This window comes from Hippoglossus stenolepis, chromosome 9 (genome assembly GCF_022539355.2).
Source record: "Hippoglossus stenolepis isolate QCI-W04-F060 chromosome 9, HSTE1.2, whole genome shotgun sequence".
Classification (NCBI taxonomy): Eukaryota; Metazoa; Chordata; class Actinopteri; order Pleuronectiformes; family Pleuronectidae; genus Hippoglossus; species Hippoglossus stenolepis.
The window spans coordinates 5,882,835-5,892,018 of NC_061491.1; the positions used below are offsets into that span (position 1 = coordinate 5,882,835).

The window sequence follows — 9,184 nt, forward strand, 5'->3', positions numbered from 1 at the left end:
TGGGGGGCTATGAAGACCATCATTTACCCCGAACCCCGACATTCAACGGGTACAACAACAAGCGGAGAAAGCAGAATCGCGGGCTGACCTTATATATACAGTCTATGGGGCTGACCAGCGGAGAAATGCTCGCCCTGTGAACAGCCAGGCGGCTGCGTGCTGGAGGACGGCGCTGCGCTGCCTCGCAGCGGCACTTCCGCGCCGGTGTACCCCGCGGAACTACTGTAACCCGGCGTACTAACCGAACTACTGTAACCCGCGGAACTACTGTAACCCGGCATACAGTAGAGCTGAACACTGCGGAAGTCTTCCACACAGCTGGCAGTGTGGAAGATCACAGTAGGCAGCGCAGCGCCGTTCTCCAGCACGCAGCCGCCTGGCTGTTTACACGGGACGAGCATTTCTCCGCTGGTCAGCCCCATAGACTGTATATATAAGGTCAGCCCGCGATTCTGCTTTCTCCGCTTGTTGTTGTACCCGTTGAATGTCGGGGTTCGGGGGTTACAGTAGTGCTGAACACTGCGGAGGTCTTCCACACTGCTGTGCGCTGTGTGGCGCTGACACAAATTCCAGCTCACGCACGGGAGAGCGAGCGTCGCTCCCGAGCAGCTGCTGCAGCCTCCCAGTCCCAACGATCCAGACAAATGCCACATGTGAGTGAATCGCGGGCTGACCAGCGGAGAAATGCTCGTCCCGTGTGAACAGCCCGGCTGCGTGCTTGGGAACGGCGCTGCGCTGCCTCCGGTGTAAACACGGAAGTAACGAGTGTGGGGGGACGGTGGGGGACGGTGGGGGTGGCCAAGACCATGTAGGGAGACTTCCAGTTCCTTGTTACGACACAATACCCAGGAAGCACAATCGAGTCGCTCAAGCATGACGTTTCTGACTTAGAGGAACTATAACAAAACGCGCGAGTGTTTTTTCCCCAGAGTTTTTGGGTTGGTAGACATGCCAGATACCCACATTAACGTGTAGAAGCACTAACAAAGTGGAATTTGCATGCTATGTCCCCTTTAACATACTAACAAATCAAGTGTTGGATTTTCGTAGTTTCACGAGGCTTGTATTTCAGTGCCCTCTTTGGACTGTACTTGAAAGCCGACAGTGGTAAGGGTGAATAAAATGTTGTGCTAACCTTTAGAAATATTGGGCCAGACGACCATAACCTTAATGGACATAGTGGCACCTCTCGTGAAGCCATTTAAGATGTTCCAGATTGGCAGAGCAAGGGAATTAGTAATTATTATTAGTAAGTGTTCACGTTAAAGTTGATGCACTGCCTTGAACTACGATTGTGATTTGTTGCCATAATTTCAACCAGTGATATCACATAATTTATAGTTGCCTCTACAACGTAACATTGTTTTGTTCATTTTAGTTTTTTTTGTTTAGCGGTGTGACTTTAGTTTTCCCACGCGTGATACACTGTCACTGCCAGTGAACTGACCCTCTCTGACTCTTCATTACTGCCTTTCTTGGGTAAAGGTACCATTTCTAATCCTCGATTTGAAAGACTTCTCTCTGACTGGACCATCTCACACTGCCCTCTTGCACTCCTGTTCACCTCTGCTGTGTCATTCAGCTTGTTGTCATTATGGACTCGATTTCTCGGCCCCAACACGAGCTGGTTGTGATTGCTATTGGCATCTCTGAAGTCCAGGCCCCCACAGGGTGCCAGACCAGACCTTCCTTTCCTGTCCCACCTGGAGACCCTCCTCCCCATCTGGCACTGCATGAAGCAACAGAAGGGCCTGGACTTGCACACGGCCTGGAAGCCTCTCCTAAAGTTTTCATTGTAGTAGCCATAGATGATGGGGTTGATGCTGGAGTTGGAGAAAGCCAGCCAGTGAGCGAAGGGGAAGATGTAGCTGGTCAGAAGGTCAAGCTGGTCCCTGTTCAAGCCTGCATAGTCTGTCATCATCATCAGGGTCCAGAGGGGCAACCAGGACAGCATGAACAGCAGCGCCACCAGGGTGAGCATCTTTATCACCTTGATCTTTTTCTGTGATATCATTGGCTGGCCACCCCTTCTACCTACCACCTGGACTGCATTGTCAAGCTGTGGCTCTCTGTTTGCAACCATGGAGGAACACAGTTTGACTCCGATGCTTGCGTACATCAGGGTGATGACGGTGAGGGGCACCAGGTAGACGTGAGCGAACAGAACTGCCGTGTAGACCTTTCTCATCAGTGGGTTGTCAAAGTTTTCATAGCAGCTGTACACAGGGAGCATGTGGTTGAAGTCGTCATTGTACACCAAGTAGTGGAAAGGAAACTTCTCCACTGTCAGTGCCATAGCAGCTGGACACATGATCACCACTGCCAATACCCAGATAAAGACGATGGCTGCCTTGGCTACAAGTACAGTTGGCTTGGGTTGTAGAGGGTACACTATACAGCGAAACCTGCCATGGATGAGAAAAGCGTTACCTTAGCAACAATTCTAACTGATGTCAAGTATCAGCCTGAGAACTCACTAACCTTTCCACAGCAATGGCCACCAGAGTAAAAACTGATGCAGACACAGACACGCCCTGCACAAAGCCGCTCATCTTGCACATGGTGTTGGAAAAGGGCCAGCCTGTTGAAAAAAAAGTGACAAATGCTGAATAGAGTGGTACTCAGGCTGAAAGCTAATGCAGTGAAATTACAGTCACTTTAAGCATTTTCGCAGGCCAATTCTGTATTGTTTTTATTTACTGTCACAGCTCTCATAGGGAAGCATTTAGCTAATATTTCCCTGAGGAGTTGGCAGAGGGAAAATAACTACAATAACCTACAATAGCAAAAAAAATTGTAAATATTGAACGTGGTGGTTAGAAAACGACACATAAATAAACAAGCCACTGCCTCATAACAGGTATGCTATATGATCTGTAAGACAGCCAAGGAACCCCTACATGATAAAAAATATTCTGGGACCCCCCCCTCCCCCTTACACAGTATGTCCCTTACTATAATATGACATAGCCGTACATGTCTACTTAATTATGTGAAGGAGAAAACACAAGAGAAATGTCTTAGAAAGATTTTTGACATGTAAAAAAAAATACATGTAATGGACGAATAATAATAATATATAGTGGACAAATCTGGAGATACTTTTCCCAGACCCCTGGAAGTGTGTCAGAGGTTCGAGGACACCCACCACTGCTTTAAGGAACTAGTGCAGTGCTTTTAAAACTTTAAGTTGTAAAGGTCAGCTAAGTGCACTTTATATGCACAGTAAATGTGTTAGGGAGGACAGATAATCTGCTCTTGTTACCTGCATATATTATAATCTGTGCATATTTATCTGTCAGAAGCCTTAAATTATAAGGATAAGGGATTGGATCTCCATCTGTATTTGTTTATTGTATGTATTATTGTGTATATATTTCTTTCTTTATATCCGAATGTTATAAATGGGGGGAAGTGACGTCTGGACGAGGGTTGTTTTGTTTGTGCGGGCCGGTGAGCGACCAGCGAAGTTCGGTGAAACGGCGGACCTGAGGACCTACAAAGGATTATTTCCAAATAAACTGGATTATTGCCTGGGCGAAACTTTCAGGGAGTACCGTGAGGACCGGACTCTTTTTCTGGCTGGTCAGAGGTGGTTAGAATAGCGTGGACTATTTGTATATTACTGTTTGCGGCAATCTCACCACGCCACAGCTGCTTAAACTTTGCTTTGGGACGTTTTGGGGGATTTAGGGCTATAAAAGGGACAAACTATTTCGTTTGATGAACTGAGGGACTGTATGAACCTGGGGTTTGGGGGAAATATTGATGTATGTGATTTGTTTGAAGTTGAGTGGTTGTGTTCACTTTCCCGTCTTTGTTTGCGGGCACACGTCCAGGTGCCACGTGTGTATAATTAGGTTTATTGAAAATACAGATTATTGAATGCAACATTCTGGGTTAACTTCGTTATTATATATATTCTATCATATGTTGTGGGGCCAGATGACAAGGTTATCGATCCTGTAAAGTAATATTCGTTTATTGTAAGATGGTCCGTGGGCGGTCGCCCGTACACAGCGTGACAGATCCACCCGTGCTCCTTTAGAATAGCGTATGTAATTTTCCCCTTACATTCTAAGCAAGGTGAATTGTTACAAAGCCTCAACTGTGCAATATTCACTGTGCTATATTCATCTGTCAGTGTCAACGGTTCATGTGCAATCCATTCACTGAACATATTCTCATGCATAATAAATGTTTATATTCCTTACACTTAGGTATTGCACGTTACTTATTACTTGCTGATGTCTTTTTGACTCTTGCTGCTGTAATACTGCAAATTTCCCCATTGTGGGACTCATAAAGGACTTCTTATCGTATCTTATTGTGAACCTGCCTGTGGCGTGTGAGGGTAGTATGGATTTCTCGTACCTAGCTGTATAAATGTTTATAATACTCATTGGTTATGTTAGATCAGTTCTAATATTATAGCAATAATAGCAGTAGCCAGTCAGATTAGCCTCAGTGTATCCTCAGGTTGGGCTTCTTTACATTATTGCGATTAAAAGGCTGAAACGCCTGATGATGCCAAGGTACAATTGAAGATTATTATTATTTTCATTATAACAACCAGTCTGACATTGTTCAAATGTGAATTTCTCAACAAAAATCAAAATTGGTACAACACAACTCAAAAAATTGAGTAAAGGGACTTTGGTATTACCCTTTTCCCAAAAGGTAGAAACACACAAACACACCAGAGCTATTTAGAAGCTACCTTTTGTGTTGTAATGCGTTTGTGGGTTTTAGCAGTCAGCTGTTGTCCCCTCTATCTTCTTAGTACTGTGTATTGGCACTAAAGCATTCAATGGTACGGAGTAGTGGACGGTACCGGCTTACTTTCATCGCTGCTGCTACAACAAAGAGCCGGTAAGAGCTAATAACTGCAGGCTAAACTCTTATTGTAACAAATACACTGCCGAATAACTAAAACACACACACTGCTTGTGTATATGTCACCCAGTTGTACTATACTTCACTATGCTGTAACACAGAGGTTTTTTTCAAGCCAGAATTTTGTCATTGGCATCCTTGATGTTTTTACCCCAGTGACCAATCAACCTGTTAAAGAGTATGTATGTTTATATGTATATATCACTGGATGATGATTTTCTTTGGTTGATGGAAGCACTATATTCCATTGACTCCAAAACATACACAGCAATAATCTAATTCTCTGATTTTAATCTGTCTGTTTCTGAGCTGTTGACTCACCATTTTAGTAATATCCACTGTCCACTCAAATATTTTATCCACCATTTTCTTTTTCTTTTTTGACTGAAGGTGTCGAATGATAATTTAATCCAAGACACAACGTTAATAGAACAGACACAAACAACTAAAAAAAACACAACACAGGGACGACAGTTTAAAAAAAATACATAAATAAATAAGTAAGTAGTCTTTTTAGACAACATTGTTGTTTTCTTGATTGTATGTTGTGTATTCCAATATATCAACCATTATGATATGGTAATAGAAGGCCATATGTTTGAGTGTTTGTGTCATCTATAACCTTGTGTTTCTCACAACGTGGGGGGGAAAAATAATGGAGAAAAACTGAAAGGCTTCATTCAATCCCATCCACTTATCCCTCTGTAAACACTGTCCTTCTGAAAGATCCTGTTGTCTTTTAGAAATGTCATTTTCTAATGGGGTAGTTACTTTTCAAGCTTGGTCCTGCTCGTCTTTGTCTGGAAGTAATGTGTGGTATTGTATTCGCATGAGGAGAAAACTAAATGATAGATTGATGACGTGTTTTATAAAACTGGGATTTTTTCAGTGACCATGCCATTGAAAACATTAGTGGTTAGAATCTCCTCTAGCTATAGAAGTTATTGGAAAACAATTCAACGGCATATAGCATTCATGTCCTTTATCTGTGGCCTACACCTCTGATAATACTGTGAAATTATTAGTGTTCTTCCATAAAAGTGTTGAGACCTGAATTGTTTGTAGTGTTAGTGGGAACAAAGACAAAAACATGATGTGTAGAACCCTCAGGTAAATCATTATTTAAAGTAGTGAGGCTAAGACTGCAAGATCCGTTGATGAGTGGACAGGTAACATCTGGATTTACAGAAATGGAAAGGTGATAATTTGGCTGATGGTGGAAGATGATATGTTAAACTGTGGTAACGTTAATGGCAACAAATCTATAAGTGAGTGAATCAATCTATTGAGGTAAATTGAGAGATTGTAATTCTGGTAACGACATTAACATTAATTAGCAGAATGGAACAATTGGCCCGAGCGTACTTGAACGAGTGCCACTATGCTGTCAACCTTCTCGGCTGGAACTAAGACTGTAGTTTTGTGGCTGGTAACCTCACGTCGGGCACAGGTGGATTCTCCTCGAGATGACATCAGTTCAGTCAAGACCACTTTCGTCAAAGAAATCTTCATTTTTATCTGCATAAGTTACATTGGCGGTATGGCTCTGATCTGGGACCTCCCTGCCCTTCCACGTGCATACGTGGAAGGGCTAAGACAGAGAGAACACACCTCTCTGTCCTTCCATGTGCCTACATGGAAAGCTTAAGACAGGCAAGACCCCCCGAAACTCGCATACCAGGCAAACCTCCCTGGCACGTGGAACAGCCAGTAAGAGGAGCTGCTTCGCTCAACAAGGAAGTCAGTTAGTGAGTCAACTTAATTTACACAGTTGCAATAGCTAGAGAGTTGGTAGGAAAGTTGAAGAAATACATTTTTTCAATTAAAGCTGCAAGCAGAGATGGTCGCACTCCCCAGCCGCAGAAATCCCGTGGGGAGAGATGGATAAGGAGTAGAAGTGCAAAAAAAGGAAAATAAGTGTAAGTCAAAAGCAGTAAAGTATGAAAGTGAGTTGAGTCTTTGTGTGACCACTGTTTTTCAGGCAAGGAGGTTGGACGTCCCTGTGGGCAGTCATACTGTGTTCTTCTCTTCTGGAGGAGAAGTAGTGATTTTGCAATGTTTAATGTGTAACCTAACATCTAAAGGGCGCAGTTGCATATTCTATCTCCAACATGACCCATTCACTGTATGGAAAACCAAATGATAAAACAATCCGCAGTGCCAGGCATATATGTTTTTTGTCAGGTTAAAAGCAGTTTGTTGGGATGAACAGCAACTCATACTATGACCTGCAGGCACTAACCAGATACTATGACCTGCAGCTCACCTAGCCTCACATTTGGCTAGGTGAGGCCTGGGGTCAGGCCAGTGATGTCCATTACACTACTGTATGTAACATTGTGGGGAAATCCAAGAATAAGGCTGGTGGCATTAAGTAGATAGTGCAGTGCTTATTCTAAACCTGCCTGTTAGGAATAATCTGTTCTGTTGTCCTGTGTTAATGTTTCTTCAGAATTATTCCTTGTCTTTAGTGAGTCCTCCTCAAACAGTTCTACAATATACTGTCCCTTTTTATTGTTTGTGTGCTGGGTGTTGTGTGCAGAGCTTTTTATAAATGAGTCAATGGTGCAGAATGAAGTTAGAAAAGTTTGTGTTCATCCTACCTGGTTAATCTGCAGGGAAAATTTTAGTTAAATCTACCTAAAATAAAGGTGAATTTGCATGTCGGCTATTTCAGAGGTCTGTCAAGCAACTGACACAATCATCAGACCCAAGTTCACAACTTAAAAAAGCTCTGTAATTTTGCTTAGTATAAAGAATTACTGCAATAAAATGAATGTTTTGCTTTTACTTAGAAGAAAATTTGCTTAAATGGAAGTGATGCAATTAATGTTGTTGCCATAACGGAGAGCTTCATTAGTAATGAATGTATTTTGCTTGTCCCACTCGGCACTGCTCTTCCCCGGACAATTTACAATACACATGCCAAGTGTGAGGCCGATAAGATGAACGGTTTGTGAGAAACACACAGATAGACAGACAGATGTTTGTGGAATTAGTAGGTAGATATAATAACTGCTTGCTCAACATGTCTGAGGCACAAACAATCTCCAAAAATCTCCAAATGTCACAGAAATGTAGTTTCATGACAAAAAAAAGGTCTCAATAACTTCCTATAAGTGCACATTGTTATTACTGTTAACTCTGAGTTCACAGTGCATGTGTTGAGGACTATTTTCCAGGTCTGTATTAAATGCAGCAGGTCCGTGTGTTTTGGAGTGAGTCCACGTAAGCTAGAGCGTATAGGTGTGACTCAGCCGTGTGTTTTTAATAGCTGCAGTTGAATGAGGATGGCTGCGGCTACAAAAGTAATACTTGTAAGTAGGATCAACTCAGTTGTGTTTGTGAATTTAATTGGGATTTGCTGAAAGTCAGTGTCCCTTTCTAGGAAAATGTTATTCGTGAGAGCATCCTGAAGCGAGAATAAGACATTTTTAGGTTAAAAAACACAGAGGCTGTCACAACTCACCACATTCTCCATTCTGTAACCAGGCTGACTGCACAGCCATAGCCTCCTATTCAATAATGAGACTGTATGGTGCTATGGAAGAGATGATGACCTATGGTAGGGTATTCACCTGTGATGAGATTGTCCACCAGTGTTGTAGGAATGCAGAAGATGCCCACCAGCAGGTCACTGATAGCCAGGTTGAGGATGAAGAGGTTCGTAACCGTGCGCATATGACGGTTTTCCAGTACAATCAGACACACCAGGATGTTCCCAACCATGCACAGCAGGAAGATGAAGAAGTAGGCCACAATGTAGCTGGCAGCCACATAGAGAGAGTGCTGATAATAGGGGGAAAATGTAATGTTGGTGACATTGGTGAAACAATCTATGCTTATGTTTGTAAGGGCTTCTGTGGTGGCTGATTCCTCCAACTCCATTCCTTCCTCGCCCAGGTTGCCCAGTATCTCCATCGTTTGAGTGACAACACTGTGAAACAGAGAAAGAGAAGAGATTATTTCAGCGTAGTGGTTAGCACTGTCCCCTCAAAACAAGATGATTCTTCAACGACACCGTTCAGAGTGGTCTGATCACACGTAGTCAGCGCTTAGTTCAGGTCTGAACGAAACCAAATACGTCCCGAGATCCGATCACTTAGACCATATTCAGAGGAGGTCTGGGACACGTGGCCACATTCTTTTAATTTTTAGAACGTGAATGCGTCCTGGGCGACAAATGAAGGACTGCCTACTCAAATGACGTCCTCTGACATAGGGCCGGCCTGAATCTCTGCCATATTTAGCCTTCTCAGTACATAGTGATAAGAGAAAATACGTCTCT

The 9,184-nt window shown here is 43.1% G+C and overlaps 1 protein-coding gene across 1 annotated transcript; it reads right to left on the reverse strand.

The window, feature by feature from the left end:
- Positions 1–1,273: 1,273 nt before the first annotated feature.
- Positions 1,274–8,818, reverse strand: npffr1l2 (neuropeptide FF receptor 1 like 2). The gene is made up of 3 exons (XM_035165059.1): positions 8,475–8,818; positions 2,482–2,581; positions 1,274–2,405 (listed from the first exon to the last, which is right to left on the reverse strand). Exons 1-3 carry the CDS (start codon positions 8,815–8,817, stop codon positions 1,403–1,405), a joined length of 1,446 nt encoding a protein of 481 aa, XP_035020950.1. The 5' UTR covers position 8,818; the 3' UTR covers positions 1,274–1,402.
- Between the last annotated feature and the right edge of the window lie 366 nt (positions 8,819–9,184).

Coding starts and splice junctions, on each gene's coding strand:
- npffr1l2 (XM_035165059.1), bottom strand. CDS start 8,817: ATGGAGATACTGGGCAACCTGGGCGAGGAAGGAATGGAGTTGGAGGAA. Junction 2,582..8,474: donor GGTGGACAATCTCATCACAG/GTGAATACCCTA, acceptor TTTTTTCAACAG/GCTGGCCCTTTTCCAACACC. Junction 2,406..2,481: donor GTGGCCATTGCTGTGGAAAG/GTTAGTGAGTTC, acceptor CATCCATGGCAG/GTTTCGCTGTATAGTGTACC.